Below are 21,703 nucleotides of genomic sequence, written 5' to 3' on the forward strand. Positions count from 1 at the left end.
TTTAAAAGAAAAGCCTTAGATCGTTTGCAAGAGGACCATAATTATCCTTGCAGTAGAAGCAGATCCTAAAATAACTACCAAGTAACTAAGCAGATTCAATCAAACGTTGACAGAGTATTAGAAATATTAATTTACGCCCTTATCACATTCAACCAGACCAACGATTGCATCTAGGATATGAAATCCCATGATTACAATTTGCTACGTGGATTGCGATTAATGATCGCTTATTGTATATGACAGTATTTACTGACTAAGCCCAATATACGAGCAATGGAATAAATAACTGGCAAAACTCACTCAGTATAAATTTTTAGTGAAAGTTTGGATAGGAGTAATAGACAGACAACTAATAGGCACCCATTTCTATAATGCACAGTTGGAAGGTGCTGTGTACTGAGGTGCTGAGTACTAAGTAAATACTACTTTATAAACTACTCTAAAATAAACTTTTAATTTAATTGATATATACTAAATTTAATAGACAGTTAAGATTGGGATCTGCGAACCGACGTAACTTACTTTCTAACACAATGAGCTGCAGTAAGAACGTATTCTTCTGTTAACAATGAAGCTCCACAGTGATAGTGTCCATCATATACTATTCTTGCTATCCAAGGATATCGATTAACACCAGTTGGACGACCACCTACTATTCTGTTTTCCTGATTTGATACCCCGCACTCTAAAATATATATAGAGCATTATTGAAAGTAATGTGGAGCATATAAGATAAACACACACATATATATATATATATATATATATATATATATATATATATATATATATATATATATATATATATATATATATATATATATATATATATATGAAGTTAAATGTATCGATAGCAATTAAAGTAAATTGTATACCGAAGCTTAATCAAGCCTTTCAGAGCGATACTGGGAATATTTATATTCCACTATGCATCAACAATTTACCCATATAAATTACCATCATTCTTGTACTCATTGCGTCGAGTAAAAACGATATATATATATATATATATATATATATATATATATATATATATATATATATATATATATTTCTGTATCTGTATATGTAACAATAAGTCAAGTGAGTAAATAGCACCTACATATTCGAAAAATAGAAAAGCTATACAAAATATGGCAACAAAATTGATTTTTTTTATTGGCATATTTGTATTGTGGTAGTTACAATTATTGATTTAATTACCTAAGGCTATTTATAATCTAAATTTACATGGGAGTAATATGTTCGTATACACATTTTTTCAGTTTTCAAAATTGATTTGACAAAGATCTTAAATATTATAATTTAGATCTTCAAAAAAAAAATTAAACAAATCAATAGCCCACAAAAAGAACATAAAATATACAGTAGAAGAAATATTTTAATAGTCTATCAAAAGAATAATTTTACAGAGATCAATAATAATGAGCAGATGCAGTTACAGAAATGGTACCTAAAATAACAAACGAAAAAGTAGGTCAAGCACTACACGATAAAAAAAAATAGATCCTATGATATCTCTAGATAAGTATCGATAGCGTTAAGAGAGATAATAGGAAGATGGGGCAAAATAAGAGAGAAACCAGCTGGCTTACAAGCTTGTTTAATATAATTCGGAAAGTGAGATAAATAAATGGAGAAGCAACATCTTGGTAGCTTTGTACGAAAACTAAAGGAATGTTTACCGACAAAAAACTATTTTGAGAACGATTTCCGAAGTGGAAATTGAAACGTCAATAAACGTATTTTAACCTTTAATTGTGGCTTATTCCCATTTAAATAATAATTAATTTAAAATGCCACAAGAAAATAGCTTCAGAACAATGTTTTACGCACGAATAAATTCTAACACAATCAGATGCACAGTATATACATGTACGAATACTCGTATCCAGTCTGAGCTCTCCCATTACATTTCAAGAGTTGAAAAGTTTCGTGCGTATTCGTACGTATACGGATGACTTGATTTCATACGAAAATGGATCTAAAGTACGCTCAGCCTTAAGATGTTATCATACATTGCGTCAAGTATGCCGAAAACGAAGATGGGGCACAGAGGGCGCTGAAGAACAACAGAGTGTCAAGAGTGTCGCCTAAGGTTTATGGCTCTTAGATACCGCTTGTTCACTACTAAGTCCATTATTTACAAAACTAACGGTTTAGTAAACATAGAGGACTAATTGGCATTCGAACAATTTATCATCGAATTCTGGTTTTGGCCTTTATACACTTCGGCTACACTTAGTGCTACCTCTTACTCTTTAACATCGACGTAATCGTCTTGAATGGTACAGGGAACTATTGAAATATGATCAGGAATGAAATAAAGTTGTCATTACTGCTGAATCTCGATTTTATTCAGGCATGCATGATTGTCGAGCCAGTGTCAGAAGACGATGCGGTGAAAGACAAATTCCACAATTTTTGCCGAACGGCATGTGTACTGTTGGGGTACCATCGCTTATAATTTAAGATCACCTTTAATTTTCGTCAGAGAGAACATATTAGCTCAGCAATAAGTAGAAGATATTCTGGAACTTCATCTCATACCCTACCATCAGACGCTCAAACATCCCATTTTTCACCAGGATAGGGCAAGACAACATATTACGAGAGTCACCATAAAGTTCTTTAAACAGGATGGAGTCATTCTTTTGCCCGGACCCCGAGATATATACCGCATTGACCACGTGTGAGACATGGACGGATCGGAGACTTCTTAATTTAAAGCATCCTCCCCAAACTTTGAGAGCACTTTGGGAGAACTTAATTAGAGTATGGAACGAGATACTCCAGGAAAATTTTGACCACCTAATCAAGAACGATCTTAGGCGTATCCAAGAGTATTGTCCATCGAGGTGCATTAACACATTAATAATTGTTTACCCCTCTTTGTTGTAACATATTGAAATCCTGATCTTTTGTTTATTTTGCGACTCTGTACAAGTATATTTGTACAAAATATTTTCTAAACACAATAATTTATAATGAGTGTTTGGATTTCTTTGTTACTTAGTATATTTATAATGTATGTACGTGGATTAAATCATAACTAACTCAAAACAGTAAAAAATCAAATTTGTATTCAAATACTCACCGCATGAACAGTTCTTGGATTTGATTTCATTGTTTCCGGTGTCAACATCATCGTCGTAACCACCAAAATCGCCACCTCCTCCGAGAAGTCCCGCAAAGCTGAAGATTTGGTTGAATAAGAATCTACCCTTTCTATCATAAGTATAGCTTACTGGAACACTCTAAAAATGAATATTTATTAAATATTAGTGATTTTTTTTATTTTTATAGAGAGTTTCATAATCTGCAAATATACAGAATTCTGTCAGATCTCTTGTAACTGTCACGTTTTGTATGTCACGTTTCCATAAAAATAGATATAAAATATATAAATGCAGGAGTTAATTCTCGAGTATTTACAACTAAAAATAGAAGAGTTTAATTTTAACGCTTAACTTATGCCGTTTGTGAGACTGATGGATATTTTAATTTTTTTTTTTTTTATTTGAACTTCGTTTTAACATATCTCGAATTCTTAGTTGTATTTAAAATATTTATTCTGTTGTGTGTTGTTATTTTCTACTAAAGATGCACAAAAAAATTCTCCTGTCTAGATGGCACATAATTGTTTGCGTACTTTTTGTTGTTCTTTCAATCTTCTTCTTTCTTATAAGGCAGTTGATTGAAAAATACAGGAATAAAGAAACAAACGAGTGCCTCGGGAGTGCTTAATGTTTACGGTAATATTCCGTAGTGCTTAATGTATACTGATGATATAGTGTTAGTAGGAAATAATAAAAGCGACTTAAAACAAAAACTGAAACAGTGGAGACAAGCTCTTGAGAAAAAAAGTTTAAAACTTAGAAGAACAAAAACAGAGTATTTGGAATGTTCATTTAAAGATGGAGTACAAATAGAATAATATATTTGGATGGTAAAATTATTGTGAAAATTAATAGTTTTTGGTACGTAGGATGGGTGTTACAGAGTAATGGGGGAATAGATGTAGATGCATGCAGTAGAATTAGGGTTGGATAGATGAAGTGTAGGAAAGCGAGTGGTGTGTTGTGTGACAGAAAAATTTCAATAAAGCTGAAGGAAAAATTCTATAAAACAGCCATAAGACTAGCTATGATGTATGGAATTAAATGTTGGGCAGTTAAAAAGAAAGAGGAATAACAAATGCATGTAGCGGAAATATGAATGCCTAGATAGATGAGACGACAAAAAAGGATTAAATTAGAAATGAGTATATTAGGGGAAGTCTAGGGGTAGCACCAATTGTTGCTAAGATGAAAGAGCATAGGTTAAGAGCATAATCAACGTAGAGACATTATTCACCCAATACGAAGAATTGCTGATCTGGTGGTTCCTGGAATTAGTAGTAGAGAAAGATCAAAAAAGACCTGGGGAGACGCTTAGGCATTACATGTCGGTAAAGGGTATTAATATTGATATGACCCAAAATAGACACATATGGAGAAATGTAATTAGGGAAGACGACCCCGCATAGGGATCAAGTAAAAGAGAATGATGATGAATTTTCTTCTTTAAGGACTATGTTCACGGCAACCTTTTTATATCATCAACGCAATCTGTACTTTCTAAACAGATTTTTTAAAGAGAGTCGTTGTGCTGACTCCATATATCATTATCTAAGGTTGAAGACCTTCTCATTTGTGACTCAATGAGTCTATGGGATTTTAAGTATTCTCCGATATAGCCACATCTCAAGTGATTCCAATCTTCTACACATATCTTCATTCAAGGTACACGATTTAACACCGTAAAAAAAGAACAGAGGAAAAGTAGCATCACAGCATTCTTATTTTGATACCGAGAAAGAGGTTGCTGGTCTTGAAAAAGGCCCCTATCTGGTTATAGGTGGATGTAGCTTTTCCGATGCCCGCTCTTATCTTCTGGTTATTTGTCCATTTTTCATTTACTATGGTGCCAAGGTAGTTGAAAACGGGTCGATTTTTACTCCAAAGAAGACATTATCTGACCATATAGATATCTGTTAGTTTTTAACCCCCAAACCCTTCCAGAAGAGTATCAATTTATTGAAAGTGTTGCACCTCTTAAAAACTAAACGTAACATGTATGTTCTGTTAGTGTCAACTTCAAACGTTTCCTGTCACAACAAAAACTGCATTAAAACTACATTAATTTAGACAGTTTACTCATCACTTATAATTATTTAATGAAATATTCAAAATGATATCCACTAATGTCCATAAATTATAAAGTCGCTGTTCAAAATCATGCTTTTTATTTGAAACTTTTCAGTGGTTACCAGACTACATTCATGCACTATTAGTCGTCTTAGTTCTTCCAATGAACCAGAAATAGTATTATAAATCAGGCTCTTTAAATAAGCCCATAGGAAGAAGTCCAGGGGAGTTATATCAGGGGATCTTGCTGGCCATTCAATAAAACCATTATTGACTGAGATAACCATTATTATTGGAAATCATTGATTAAAATATCACCTTACGTTTATGCTAAAATGCATTGGTGGGTTGTCTTATTTAAAAAAAAAATCATTTTCTGAGTACTGGTCATTATTTTCCAAAAATGGCGCAGTAATACGATTTTTATAAATTACTGTCCATCCGTATAATTCCAATGTCAGTTGGATATGTATTTCATGGAAAACTCTAGGATTTTCATTAGTCTAATATCGACAATTGTGTCGATTTACAGTACCATTTAAATTTAACATTCCTTTGAAAACCAAATACTAAATAAAAAGTTTAGATTACTATTTAGTTATAATCTAGTCATAAACTCAAAAAATTGTAATGTTTCAGTAGTATGCGGACAGTGCGCGAATAATCAAATCTTGGTTCATTTTTTTCACCAAGAATCACCAACAATCGTATCTGTATTTATTTTTCAAGCGAAGAAATCGTAGGTGAATTTTTTTCAAACAATGGACGTTTCATCACTATAAACAATATACAAATTTAAGTCCATAAACTAATTACCCTAAATGAAAGACTCTTAATATCCAATGTATCTTTTACTATCCTATATAAGATAATAGAAAAAGAACTTTTATCTTTAGGGCTAAAATTAACTTCATTAATGTCTTGCGAATAGGAATCACAAATTAGGAATACAGACATATACTTAGTTTCCGTCGATATATTTACATGTCCACACCCACAATCCCAATTCCCGATTCCATTATTATAACGTATGACTACATCAACAATAAATTTTTTTTAACACTAGACAATATATGTTTCCATTGGAAACAACATGACCACATTTTCAGTAGTTACTCCGTAACTGTAAATACCAGCTGTCCCGACTATTACATTTTTAAACAGAAATGAATCTATTACAGTATCTTCAGCAGCAACGACTGCTATGACACCTTCAATAATAAATATTTTTACAAATATATCAAATTCCTCAACGTCACCTTCAAAAACAATATTATGCAATATTAGTGCAATGTAAGTACTACCCAAAACAAATAAATTTACTTGACTAACCACATCTTCCCACACAAGCATTACTAGTCTTCATCTTTCAGTCTACGCAACAATTCTAGCGCTCTTAATCAAAATAAAGACTGTCCAGCACCACAAGAATTTAGCATATCCAACGAGGATAATACCTCAAAATCATTCCCCAAATGAACTATATCTTAAGCACACTCCCTTGAGACATTAGCTAGTGACAATGTATTTTCAAAGCCAAGCCAGAAACAAAGAAGAATAAAAACGAAAACATCTACAATGCCTTTAGAAATCCTAATGCAATTAATTAAAGAATTATTCGATTCCGAAAAACAAATATTAATCTTCGAAGAACAGTTGATTTATTTGAAAACATTCAAGAAGCTAAAGATGTTATCAGTGTTACAAATAAATATACCTTAGTCACTCAAGCATTTATACAACTCCATACAAAATCCATTCATTTTCCGCTATCCGAGCGTCCACTAAAATTAAAACAAAGTTAAAAAAGAAACTGACGAAACAACTCAAAAAACTCAAATACGAGGATGAAGAACTAAACACGGATACGTCAAGTGAATTATCCCAGAAGCTTAACATTTAATTAAATCGTGGGTATACTGCAAAAACTGACCAAGTCAATTTTTATCGATTTTTCGTTTATCAATCCAAGTCACTCGAAAGACGTAACCGAATACCTGGAAAAGTGCCCAAGTCAAAATATAAAGGCACGATGCCGCAACACACATAACATCCAAATGTCTATGTCTTGGTATGCGTATCAATAGACTGGAAGAAATGATCATGTTGACTTGGTCACTTTTGCATGAAATGTGATTCACATTTCATATCAACATTGAACTGCGACAATTGGCTATTACGACTTGGTCACTTTTTGATGTTTTAGTTTTACCTACACGTTGTATGTTTATCAGTTGAATTATCACGTGTTGGAAAAGGAAATATTAAGTTTATCTTTCATTATGACGTCCAGGGGAAAGTTTTTAGTACAAATGTGTTTAGATGAAGGCGAAGCTAGTACTTCACATGAAAATAACGCAGGTGAGTGTTGTAATTTCGTAATATTTATTGAAAATAATTTTGAGGTTATGATGAGGACAACAAATTATAAAAGTATCTATTACTTAGCTCTTAGCAGATAAACGTTTTCCTTAAAAAATAATATTTATCGCCCCACTTCCTAACCATCAACAGTAAATGCCGCTGATACAAAGTTAATATTCTATGTAGATTTTTGTTGTTGATCATTTTGCTGTTTTAAAATATAAAACATAATAATGAGATCAAATTAGGGTGACTAATAATAAGTAACGGTTTCAGAACTATGGTCTTCTAAATCAACATCACAACACATTCCTATTTTGTCAGCTGGAACCAGCACTACGGAAGGTAAATATACATTTTAAAACTGATCTTTTTATCCTAAACTAATATTTTATTAGGTTCATTCAATACTACTCTAATGCAAGGATGTTCAACTACCACGTCTGATAATGAAAAAGAGAATACCAAACATTGTGAAGAACATAATAGCTCTATTGAGGTGAGTAATATACCTGTGTCACCTACGTTTGAAAAAATGGTTGATAGTGGTTCAGATTTTTCTACCGGCAGTAGTGATAACTATATTCCGAGTGATGATGATGGTTTATCAAATGTTGAATCAACTGATAGTGATGTACCCTTATCAAAACAAGAATGTCGTTGGAGAAGAGCTAACCCTTCCCGATGGAAAAGAAATATTAAAAAGAAAAATAGAATGTCAAGTTTGCCTTACAAATCAAAAGGAACAGTCATTGCAGCAAAAAAACCAAAATTGATTAATTGCAACTCTTGTAAATTCAAATGCTCTCTTAGTTTTAATGATGATTTCAGAAACCAGTTATGCTCGGAATTTTGGAGATTAGACTATAATCGTCAAAAAGATTATATTCTCTGTTGTGTTGCGAGCAAAGAACCTACTTGTAGAAGAGTTCGTTCTGGAACAGGTGCTCTCAAAACTGCAAGTAGGTACTGCAGTGGATAAGGCATTTTCTGGAGCAAATGATATAGGAATATTTGCAGCTAACGACAAACGTGGCAAAAAGGAACCGGCTAATAAAACCAAACCTGATATTATAGCGTCAATCAAAGCGCATGTACAAAGTTTTCCAACCATGGCATCTCACTACTGTAGATCATCAACTAAACGAGAATATTTAGATTCTAATTTATCTATCGCAAAAATGTACGAACTATATGTGGAAGATTGCAAGAAAACGGGAAAGGAATACGCATCTCAAATAACTTACCGTCGCATTTTTGGTACCAACTTTAATTTGTCCTTTTTTAAGCCTAAAAAGGATCAGTGCCTAACATGCACGAACTACTTGTAGACAAAAGCTGCAGATTTAGAAGAAAAATATCAGAATCACATTAAAAGACGAGACGAAGCAAATTTAGCAAAAAAATCAGACAAAGAGCGCGCAATGACTGATAATAGTTTTTTAAGTGTCACGTTTGATTTACAAAGCGTTCTGCAAATACCTTCTTCAGATGTCTCACCAATGTATTACAGTAGAAAGCTGTGCGCGTACAATCTCACAATTTACGAAGCAGCTAGTCAAAAAGCCCACTGCTACGCATGGACTGAAATTAATGGTCAAAGGGGCAGTTCAGAAATAGGTACATGCCTGCTTAAGTTTATAAAATCTTTGCCACAAAATATTATCGAAATAAGTTTGTTCTCTGATACCTGTAGCGGTCAAAACAGAAATCAGTTTATTGCAGCATTATTTCTATTTATCGTACAAAACAGCAATTTAAATATTGTACAGCATAATTTTTTGGAATCTGGGCATTCTTATATGGAAGTAGATTCCATGCACAGCGCCATAGAAAATGCTAAAAAGAATGTTCCAGTATACACTATGCATCATTGGTTAAACATTTTTAGACTGGCACGCTCCAAAAGAGGCCGAAACAAAAGAAGTGATCCATATAACGTACAGGAATTAAGGTATAATGATTTTCTTGACATAAAGACCCTAGCTGCTAATACTCTTAAAAATAGAACCATTGATGAAAACGGAAATCGTGTTAATTGGCTAAAAATTAAATGTATGCGATATGAAGCAGATAAACCGCAATATATACTATTTAAGTACAACTATAGTGATCCAGAATTTCTTATGTTCAATGTAGTTGGACGTACTAAACGAGTTATAAATCCTATAAAAGAAATTCAACTATTATACTCTAAAGAAATTCCTATTTCTAAACTTAAAAAGCAGGATCTTCTAAAATTATGTAAGACAGGAACAATTCCCTCTGAATTCCATGCTTGGTATCAGTCAATACCATCAGAGAGTGGAAAAAAAGATGTTGCTCCAGAGCCATCAGTATTGTCCGATTCGGATTTGGATTAGTTCTACTTGTCCGATTCGGAGTCAGATTAATTCTAGTATAGAAACTTTTACATTTTTGTTATCATTTTCCAATTTAAAAAATAAAGTAAATGTTTTTATTTGAAACTTCAGCCTTACACTGTAAATAAATAAAATTAGACATAGGTATTTTCTTTGTGTTTTATTATTGATCAATAATTATCATTTTGTGGCCATAATGTCAATATGAGAAAATTTCTACATCAAAAAGTGACCAAGTCAATTTTTTTTGCGAAAAACAAAAAGATTAATACAATCTTTAGAGATACTTAGAATCACTAACTTCAACCATTTAATACCTGGAAAGAAAAAATACATATCCTTTTAAATTGATTTAGAAATAAACTCAAATAAAATTACAAAATATTCAACATCAATTATCTCGAAAGCATCATATTTGACTTGGTCAGTTTTTGCAGTATGCCCACGAAATACAAAATAAACATTCAGTTTATTACAATGGAATATAAACGGGTTTTATACCCATTATGATATGTTATAAAATTTTAGTTAATTATCTTTCACCTGCTATTATTTGTCTTTAAGAAACAAATTGAAAAGACCAACATTGTTATACTTTTAATATTTTGTCAACTTTTTATAAAAATAGAAACAATTAGGAAAAAGCAAGTGGTGGAGTGGTTATTTATGTTAATAACACCGTTGAAGCACAAACAATTCCTCTTAGAACAGACATTGAAGCTGTAACCATCTCAGTTAAAGCTTCCCATTGCATTAATGTATGCTATATTTATGTTCCACCAATGGCAGTTCTCTCCATAACCGACTTAAAAGCACTAATCTTACAAATACAAACTTTAATCTCAACAAATTTTAATACCAAAGACAGACTAATCGAAGACTTTGTAACAACAGAAAACTTAAACATTCTCAATGATGGACGATCAACCAGATTTAATGTACATAATAGTACAACATCGGTAGCCGATCTATCGATTTGTTACCCAACTCTTTCAATCGCACTTAACGGGGATCCTCTACCCTTTTTATATGGGAGCGACCATTACCCAATAAAAGTATCAGTATTTTCTAATAACATTACCTCTGAGTACTAACCAGTTCGAATAGTGGAAGCTGAAAAGCGCTAAATAATAAATAAGTTAACACTTTTATCTACAGTTTGGTGCAATATTCGTAAAATAACAGGAAAATACAAATTTTATTAAGTATCTTTTATTACTCAAAATACTAATGTAACAACAAAACCCAATGAAATAGCTAATGCTTTTATTACATATTTCCAAGCAAACTAAAGCAAAAGCAAATATTCCGAAGAGTTTATAGCACACAAAATTATCCCAGAAAAACAACTGCTTGATTGTGGAGATAAAGACAATAGTCCTTTCAATATCCCTTTAACCTTAGATGAACTTAACTTTGCCATTAATACCAATAACAGCTAATAATATACCTTTAATATACTTGGAAAAAATGCCAGACAACGCTACATGTGTTCTTCTAAAAATTTTCAATCGAATATGGTTAAAGAATGCCTTTCCAACTTCCTAGAGCAATTTAATAATTATGCCTATTCTCAAACCTAACAATGCACGAACTGAAATTTCCTCATATAGATCCATCTATCCATTACCAATGTAATGTACAAAGTCATGGAAAAAATAGTAAACAAACAAAAGATTGCTATGGGTATTAGAAGAAAATCACCTCCTGGTAAACGAGCAGAGTGGATTTCGACAAAACCGAAGTACTACTAATAACCTCATTGATTTAGAGTCTGAAATTCTGGAATCGTTTGCGAACAAACAGGAAACTATTGCAGTGTTCATAGATATTACCAAAACATTTAATACAGCATAGCGTTTTGATATTATCAGATCAGTATATACATGGAATATTAGAGGTAATATCAATAATGACATTTCAAATTTTCTTAAACAACGGAATTTTGAAGTAAAGGTTAACCACTGCACGTCTTCAATGAGACATCAAGCAAATGGCACTCCTCGAGGGTTTGTAATAAATGCAACGCTATTTTTAATTGCCATGAATAATAATATAGAATCAAACTTTAGCTTGGTTCGTGACAGATTGTATGCAGATGATCGGGTATTAATATCTTTAGGCAAAAATATCTCAGTTCAGCTCACTTACAAACCGCTCTTCACTAACTCGAAAACTGGTCGGAGAAAACACAGTTTTTACTCAGCAAATCAAAGTGTTAGTTATTTACAAAGAAACGTATCGTCTTCTTCATACTTTATTGTCATTCACGGTGCTTTTAGTTGCTTTATATTATTATTACTATTTATTATTAGTATTTTTCTTTCGAAACATCCCAACATGTTTTCATTACTTTTTGTCCATGTCTCTGAACTTAGACTCTAGGTTGGGACTGGGCGTATTATTGTTTTGTAGAGTTTTACTTTTGTGCTTCTCAACATATTTAAGGGTTTAAGATGGAGATTAAGCCCAAACTAGCACCTGTAAGCCGTGCAAATTGTACGGTTTATGTCTGCAGTAGTGTTATTTTCAACGTTGACTAGCGCTACCAGGTTTTTTATACAAATTCGTTAACTGCTACGATGACGTCGTTGTCTATAACAAGTGGCCGTAGGATTTATAGTTGGCAAAATCTCTTAATAAATGGCAAATACTTCAGTTATGAGACTTGGATAACGGACAGATAAAAGGTAAAATGGCGCAGAAAGCGGTCAATGAATATGAGTATATGCCATATATTAGTTAGGTAGACAATTTTAGGAAAAATAAATATAAGTTGTAGCAAGTCTAAATAACATGAAAAAAATAATTATTGTACGAATAGGAAAATCTAACAACGGTAGTCATAGGTATGTAATATAATTAATAATTTTAATTTAAAACATGTTATTTTAAAAGTTTTGAATTTTTAATCAAAATTTTAGTTTACTCTATTTAAATATATGTAGTACACATTAAATAATAATTTTCCTAGTAAAACACGAGGATATATACGGAAATAAGATATAAGCAATGATAATGGTGCTAGTTTGTCCTTCAAAGAGTGAATATTTTCGTCACATACAAATTTATTAAAAAGATTTGGTGACAATGACGTGAGGTTAATAAGAGGGGTGGAGGTAATGTGGATTAGAACATTTCATAGTAAACGTCAATAATCTCTTTCTATATCGCAAACTGTAAGAAGAGTTTGCCATAACCAAGCTAAAGAGAAAATGACAATCATCATCAGCCTCTCCACTGCCTATGTCCACTGCTGGACATAGGCCTCCCCTGTTTGTCTACAAAGTATTCTATCTTGTGCTTGTTGTATCCAGTTTTTTGTTGTCTTTCGTAAGTCGTCTTGCCATCGTGTTGGTGGTCTTTTTATGCTACGTTTATCGGCTCTTGGTCTCCATTCAACTAGTTTGTGAGTCCATCTTCCGTCCTTCATTCTGGCAACGTGTTCAGCCCATTTCCATTTTAAGTTACAGCTTCTTTCAATGACGTAGTCTATAGACATATTTCAGTATCGTCTGCGTAGCTTAGGTGGTGTAGCATCTCTCTGTCCACATTTATTCCTTTGTCACCCCATTCGAGGATTTTGATCGCTTTTTTTAGAGCCGATATGAAAAGTTTAGGTGACAACGTGTCACCTTGTCGGATACCTCTTTGGTTGCTGTTAGCGTGTAGTTGTATCGAGCTTGTCGCATTTTTATATATATTACATATTAGCCTTGAATATCGGCTGTCAATGCGGCTCTCGTTTAGTGCTTCTATAACACTGTTGAGTTCTACTGAGTCGAATGCTTTGTGGAAATCTACGAATGTTAAAACTAAGGGCTTGTTATATTCTATAGATTTTTCGATGAGTTGTTTTATTGTTTGGAGGGGATCGTTGGTTCCAAAGTTTGGTCTGAATCCAGCTTGTTCTCTACTTTGATATAGGTCTAATTTGTTGTCTAATCTTGTGGTGATTACTCTCGTGAAAAGTTTATAAAGATGGTTTAAAAGACTGATTGGTCGGTAATTTTCCAGATCAGTTTTTTCTCCTTTTTTGTGCAGAATAATTGTTTTGGTTCTATTCCATTCAAATGGTATGGATTTCTTGGTCAAACATAAATTAAAGAGGTCTTTTATTTTCCTCATTAGAGGTTCACCGCCATTCTTAACATCCTAGATCACAATTCCATCGTCTCCTGGTGACTTATTGGATTTCATTTTATTCATCGCTTGCTTGTCTAATTTCACTGAGAGTTATTTCTGGCATGAGTTCAGAGCCTTGATTTACTATTGCTTTGCTTATTGCATCTTTTAGCTGTGTTTGGTTCATACGTCTCCTTTTATAAAGTTCTTCATAGAAGTCTTCTACTATTGTTAAAAGCTCCTCTCTATTTGTTGTTATTTCACCCTTTTTGTTTTTTAATTTAATAATCTGACTTTTTCCATTATTTAGTTTTCTTCGCAGACTTTTTAGGCATTTATTATTTTCTATGGTTTGTTCGATTTTTAGTGTATTGTGTTTTCTTAAGTCTTTTCTTATTGCTTTCTTGACTTCTCTGTTTATCTTTCTTTTTTGCCCTCCATTTGGATAATTTCTTTCTGTAATAAGATTTCTTTGTTTCATCAAATTTCTAATGTCAGTACTAAGTTTTTCTTCATTCTTATTTCTGGGACAGTGTTTTCTCATGCTTTCTCCAATGGCTTGCGTAATATGTTGGTTTAGTACATCTATGTTTTCGTTGAGAGTTATGTCTGTGTTGTTTCTCAGTTTGGTTTCGATGTCGCTTTGATATTCTTTAATATCTCTAGGTTGGGACCATATTGGTATTGGTTTCGTATTTACTAATTTCCGTCTCTCTTGTTTTGTGCTTATTTTAACTTCTGCTCTTACTATTCTATGGTCGCTACCAGTGTTGAATGCATTTAGGACCCTTACGTCTTGGATAATTTCTTTTTTGTTTGTAATTATGAAGTTAATTTTGTTTTTTGTTTTATTATCTGGGCTTGCCCAGGTCCATCTTCTATGTGGTTTCTTATAGAAAAAGCTATTCATTTGGACTAGATTATTCTGAAGGAGAAAACCAATTAAAGTATCTCCTCTTTCATTCCTTCCATTTACTCCAAATTATCCAAGTGATGTTTCTTCTGGACATGCTTTGATTCCTGATTTCGCATTAAAATCACCACATATTATAATGTATCATGTGGGTACGTCGTTTAGGGCTATTGAGATATCGTCGTAGAATTCTTCGACTTCTTCATCTGAATGGGTGGTTGTTGGTGCATAGACTTGAATTATTTTGATGCTGTATCTTTTATTGAGTTGTAATGTTAGATAGGCAACTCTGTTCGATATTCCCTTAATAGATGTAATTTTATTGCTACGCTTTCTATGTATAAAAAACCCAATGCCTCCCTCTGATGTTTCTTTATTACTCATACTGCAGAAAAGATGCCCCGTACTTCGGGTCTTCAGACTTTTCCTTCTCACTTCGCTGACTTCTACCATGTCCCATTTGATATTTGACATTTCACTCTCCATCTCTGTAAGCCTTTCTTCTGACAACAGACTTCTCGCATTGTAGGTAACAATATGTATCAATATGTATTTTTTGGATTTTGTCGTTTTCGAATTTTTGCCTCCCCCAGAATCCTTGAGGTAGACCTTATGAGATGTGGGACTTACCATTACTGATCTACCCACCTGGGGTTCACTATTCACGATTCATTTGAAATTCACCATGGCGGGGGTAAATTTGGTATTTAAAACACCGCGCTTGCCTTGCGTGTTGGTGAGTTTCTAAATCAGCTGCCCAATCTGGGTCAGACGCTGTTTGCAGCCGCCCATTCTGGATCAGACGCTGCATGTTTGGTTTGATTCTATAGTAACCCTAAAATCGAGGGTTGCCACTTCCGCCATCCGTACCGTACCGAAGCTCCGCTTCTCCGCCGTGGCTGCCGTTGTGGACTTCATCCGTAACCCAAGGAACCCTAAACAGGTACTAGTTTCCCTGGTCAGGAAACCCCCGGAATCTGCGGAGGGCAGGGATCAATCCAATTTCCCTGATAGGACTATCTTCAAGAGTTTAAAAAGTTTCTACCCGCTACCCTCACCAAATACAATAACGAAATTTGACAAAAAAATCAGTACAATTTATTATAGAGATTGGCTGCAAAATAAACAAAGACGAAAACGTAAAAATTTTATTCAAACCCATCCATAATATAGCAAACGAACTATATTGACATATTTCATCACGATGAAAGAGAAAATAAAACGAAGAGAGGATAACCAAGAGAAGATAAAAATTATCCTTAAAAGCAAGACATGGAAATGGATGGGCATACAATAAAGAAAGATTAAGTTAACATTGTCAGGTAGGTAGTCAAGTACCAATCTGACGAAAAAAGAAGAAAAGGAAAATCGAAAAATAGCTAGCGAAGAACCACAACAAAAAAACATAAAAGAACTGGATTGAGTAGGAGAGAAGTCAAACAAAGAGCGAGAAATATAGAGGACCAGGAACGACTTGCACAGGAAATTTCAATGGAATAAAGTGGATGCGCTGATCTAGACAATCAAACACCTTAGAAAGAGCCGCAATGCGAAAGACGTTGGGGAATTGGCCACATGAGAAACTTGTGTTGAAAACCGTAAATTGCTTTAAATGTGCCAAGGAAAAGACAAAATCACTCAACCGACTAAACTACGAATTAGAATAACTCAAGCAATAACACTACCGCAACATCCATACTTCCAAATTACCATTCACGTACAATCAATCAAAACTTCTAAGTAAATTGGAATACATAATAGGAAATCTCACTTAACAAATAGGTGAGATACTCAATATGTTAACCATGGTCATCAAAAAACGTGTAAAATGGTAGTACCATATAAATATAAAAGAAGTCAGGAATTTTAATGATATCCAACAGCATGTGGATGAAGTTAAGTTGTTATAAAAAATTAAAACCTTGATATAAAGATTATCTATTAAGCTCATTGCACTGAAAAACACTGATTCCGTATACTAAAATAAAAAACTAGCATAACAAAAAATTAAAGTAAAAAATACATATAAAAACTGCTGAAATCATATGTGATACCACTAATCACTTTAAGAGCAAAAAATTTGTAGAGCAGCAAAAATATACTAGCGTAACTATAACTCCGGTCTCCGCACTCTGGTCCAGTACCCACCTTGGCAGTAAATTGCCAGCCCAATCACAACAATAAACGAGAACAATATAAAAAATATTTCAAGATCTTAGAGAATAAGATAATAATAAGAGACTACAATGTCAAAAATACCACTCGCAGATCACGTATTCTTCTTAAAGTGCCCTCTCCTCAATGGAGGTTGGCTACTACAATTTTAAACTCTTCTCTATCTTCAGCTGTTCTTATTAGCTGTTCAAAATTTAGCCCTGTCCATTGTCGGATGTTTCTGAGCCACGATAGTCTTTTCCTTCCTAGGCCTCTCTTTCCCTCGATTTTTCCTTTCACTATAAGTTGGGCATATTGGTACTTATTATTTCTCAGTATGTGCATTCGATAGCAATACACTCCCAGACTTATGAGACCTTCATATCTGAAGTAGACGGTAACCTCATCTTACGAATTGTTCTCTGATCACTAGCTGAGAGTAATTAAAATACATTCAAAAGTTGTAAATCAAGGAAAGCCTCCCGTAGTACATAACCATAAAACCAATTGGGATGTAGACAAAAATACTTTAGATAACTTAATGTCACTAAATATACCACTTAAAACAGAAAGTATAAAGTCCTACGAAAACAAATCCAGCGAGCACCGTAGAATGCAATCTCTACAATAACATGCGAAGGAAAAGCAGACTAAATATTTCTATAAGTTAAAAGAAAAGCGGAAACATTTAAGCGAAAACTAAAGAAAACTAAGGATGCCAAACAATAACAATAGAAAATAACATGAAATATATAATAAGCCTACTAAATACTTAAAACAAATACTATAAAACACTAAAAATGACAATATTCAAAAATACTTAGAAAATCTCTAAATCCAGCGGAAGCAACTTGTACATCTTATGGAGGGCGACAAATAGGGGTTCAAACGCCAACAATAATGTATCCAATAAGAAAAGAAAATTAGTGAGGAAGGAATAAGAAAAGAAAAATGGATGCTTTCACTAAACATCTAAAAAAGTCTTCCATCTCTACTAAACAGAACAGCATTCAGATAATAAAGAAATAAAAGACGAAATACCTTTAAGATTAACTTACCAATAAAAAAATTTTTCTCAGTAAAACTTAAAATATCATTATAAATAAAATTAACATTAAGTAAGCCACAGGAGATCTTATCACTCGTAAAGTGTTTTAAATTAATGACATATATGTTCAACGTTGTTGTCAACCTAAAATACTTTCCAAAGATTTGGAAAGTCTCACTTATATTAATGATCCCCAAATCAAGTAAAAAATGAACAGAAGTTATCTCTTACCGGCCAATTAATCTGCTGTCAACTATCGTAAGTAAAAGACTTTATTGTTACCATAGGGTAAATACACAGAATTTTATTAGACATGCCAAACAATCTAGACTCATCAAAGACAACATTCTGGTCAACTAGCACTTTTTCCTCGTATGGATTCTAGAGGCGACCCATTGTTTTTATATCCTACAATATACGTCTTTGTTAGATAATTTGTTATTTGTCAAAACTTGTTATTATCTAACCTAACTTTCTTTATATATAAAGAAATTACATGTAATGTGCCTTTATAATTTTCTCTAACATACTCTCCAGCCTTTGCAACCTTTATTAAGGGATTAACCTGTCTTTTATTCACTACAAATTGCTTAAATTGCTCAGTAACTAACTGATCGGTACACTCTGAATCAAATACAAATCTAATACTAGTATTCTGACTGTTGTTTAAGTTATTTGCTTTTTCTTTCGGAAAAAAGCTTACCCCGTGACTTTTTTTTTTCAGCAATGTTCACCTTTGGAATTTCTCTTTTATTCTTAAATGAGCCCGCCTTCAGTTCTGTCAAATTCTACGCTATAACTACTAAAGAACTCAGTTGCCTGATACTGCATGTTCCGTAACTTTCTCTGGTGCTTTATCTAGAAGGCTACACCATTATTGGCAAAAGTAACTCTTAAAGTATCCATTATTTCCTTTGCGTTGATTATCCTGATTATACTGTCGGAAATATACCATACAATAATATCCCTGGCTTTTAGGTTACTCTTCTTCCAGGCAGCTCTTGTTAGCATCTGCTGTGAGTTCCTCGGTTAAAACTTCTAAAACCTAATTTTGCTTAAATAGAAGTTTAAGTCTAAATTCCCAGTTGCCTAATCCGTTCCCGTCGAATTGTTTAAAGCTTACATTGGAGACAGTTTTAGTTTATTTTGGCTTTTCAACTCATACTTGTATTTACTAACCTCACAATATTTTCTGATTTCTTTTTAGAAGTAACATTATTAAATACGCGTTAACAAATATAAGAATTGTATACATCAACAATTTCTAACAGAAACAATATTATTTTGCAATCTTTACTGATATGGCAAAAGCGTATACTGGACTCTTCTACAAAATCAAGAAGTTACTACCATAGCCTTACTTTTTTTTACTAAAATCCTACCTAATAAATAGATCCTTTTTTGTCAGGGAAAAACATGAATACTCTCTCCCCAATTACAATAAACCAGATGTACTACAAGGCAGCTTAGTTAAACAAAGCTTGTATCTCTTATATACAAGTTTTGTTCCTACTATTTCGATGATTGCAGTAGTAAAGTTTGAAGATAGTACAACCGTTCTGCCTTCACACGAAAAGCAAAAAAATGTATGCTTCACAAAATACAAAAATGTCACTTAGACACTAGACTAACTTTACAAAACACAAATAGTTTGGACAAAACTAAGCTAATTTAAATGGATTATTGGGAGAATTTATATTACCAAAAAGGAAAAGAGTTGTTAACCACAATAAAAACAGCCAAAATCGAATACCTCGGTCACGTCCTGAGAAACAGCGAAAGATATAGGTTACTGAAATTAATTATACAAGGAAAAGTAGAAGGAAAACGAGAACCAGGAAGGCGATGGATTTCCTGGCTGAAAAATCTACGTACGTGGTTCAACACAACATCCACAAATCTTATCAGAGCAGCAGTTCGCAAAATACAGATTGGTATAATAGTCGCCAACATTCGAAACGGATAGGCAATAGAAGAAGAAGAAGATTGGGAGAAAATACAAGTTGTGTTGACAAAATAAACTGTTGATTTATGAATCCATTTTAAAGCCTATTTAGTCATAAAGTATCCAGATCTGAAGAGTCGCTTCTAACAACAATCTAAATATAATACTAAGGTTCCAAAACAAGACAATGAAGATGATTCTTGGTGCTTTGTACTACATACCCAACACGATGGTCCACCGAGATACGGAAATCTCATCAATAAGACAAGCAATTACCCCTTATAGTGTAACATCTAGCAAATCAGTCTCTGTGCGTTTTAATGAGATAGGTAAATGATTATTTGAAATCTCGAATGATGAAAGGTGAGTACAAAACTCAGTAGAAGTAATACCACCATGTCAGGAATAGTAGAACAGTAGTAGATCAACTAAATGTTGACAGATTGCCGAGTAAAGAAGTTAAAAAAAGGATTGTATAATAAATCTGCGCAACCGTGTACTTAATGTGAATCTGAATGACAAAGATATCAGTGATAAACTTGGTAGCTTAATTTTATTTCAAGGAATTACATGACATTGGTATCTATCGTATAGCTAGCATATTAATAATAAATGGATTTCACTTTGTTGGAATAAAATTAATTTTTTTAATAAATTCTCCCATTTTAAAAAATATTGAGAGATTTGTATAATAATATAAAGTTTAATAAAGATATTTTATTTCACCAGAGAATCACCTGGATATTTATTATTAATAAAACGGTTTTAAAGGGGTTTATTTTTAAAAATAAATAAATTTTAAAGCAAAAAGCATGAATTGACATAAGTTTATACTTACATTATTATGAATCAAAGCAAATCCCCAAATAACATCTAGTAAGAAAAACCAACAAACACAAAATCGGCCCAAGAACATGTTCAACAATTATTTCGAAAACCACCACAACAGTCACTTCATGACAATGGCTACAACTCTCTAGCACTATTGTTTCATTAGGAGGCGCATGTTAGTCCTTTCAACATTCATAACTCTTATTAAGTCAGCATAAAACAAAAAGCGAAGCAGTACCACTTTCACTCTCTTGCTAAAAGTGAGTAATAAGAAATTCCTTGGCCATAACCTTCGGAAGAAAGTAAGTTAAGTGGAGCCAATTCAAATAGTGCGAGAAATTTGAATTTTAGAAGAGAAAAATTATTCAAAAGTAATTAATTGTATTGCTCTAAAAGCCAGACGAACATAGTAATGTATTAAGAAATAAGTAAATTACTAGCGGTTCGTGATATATATTTTAAAAAGAAATTTTCAAAAAAACTTTTAATAAGTCCAAATTGAGCAGTATAAGCCATTTTATAAAACTCAAAGATTATTTATCATTCATCAAACATCATCAAATTAAGCTGTAAGTGGCTTGAAAACTGGTTTTATTTATAAATGACAAGCTATATAGCTTAAAGTCCTTGTCTGGCCAAGTGTAAAAAAAGATACAATTGCTGTATTTGTGCAATTGTTCAGTATTTTTCACATTTAGTAGTGGCTTGGGAACATGTGATTCAATATGTCTGGACATTATAAATGTTTGAACAAATTATTAATGCACTGAG

General features: G+C 32.9%; 1 protein-coding gene across 1 annotated transcript in view; it reads right to left on the reverse strand.

Annotated features, from left to right (window-relative positions):
- LOC140450315 (trypsin-1) overlaps window positions 1-21,194 on the reverse strand; it is a 48,561-nt gene extending 27,367 nt beyond the window's left edge. The window contains exons 1-3 of the mRNA XM_072543883.1: window positions 20,940-21,194; window positions 3,098-3,257; window positions 523-685 (exon numbers count right to left, since the gene is read on the reverse strand). Of these exons, the coding sequence (XP_072399984.1) occupies window positions 523-685; window positions 3,098-3,257; window positions 20,940-21,017 (401 nt within the window). The 5' untranslated portion in view covers window positions 21,018-21,194. The remainder of the gene's footprint in view (window positions 1-522; window positions 686-3,097; window positions 3,258-20,939) is intronic.
- Window positions 21,195-21,703: the final 509 nt, after the last annotated feature.

This window comes from Diabrotica undecimpunctata, chromosome 1 (genome assembly GCF_040954645.1).
Source record: "Diabrotica undecimpunctata isolate CICGRU chromosome 1, icDiaUnde3, whole genome shotgun sequence".
NCBI lineage: Eukaryota > Metazoa > Arthropoda > Insecta > Coleoptera > Chrysomelidae > Diabrotica > Diabrotica undecimpunctata.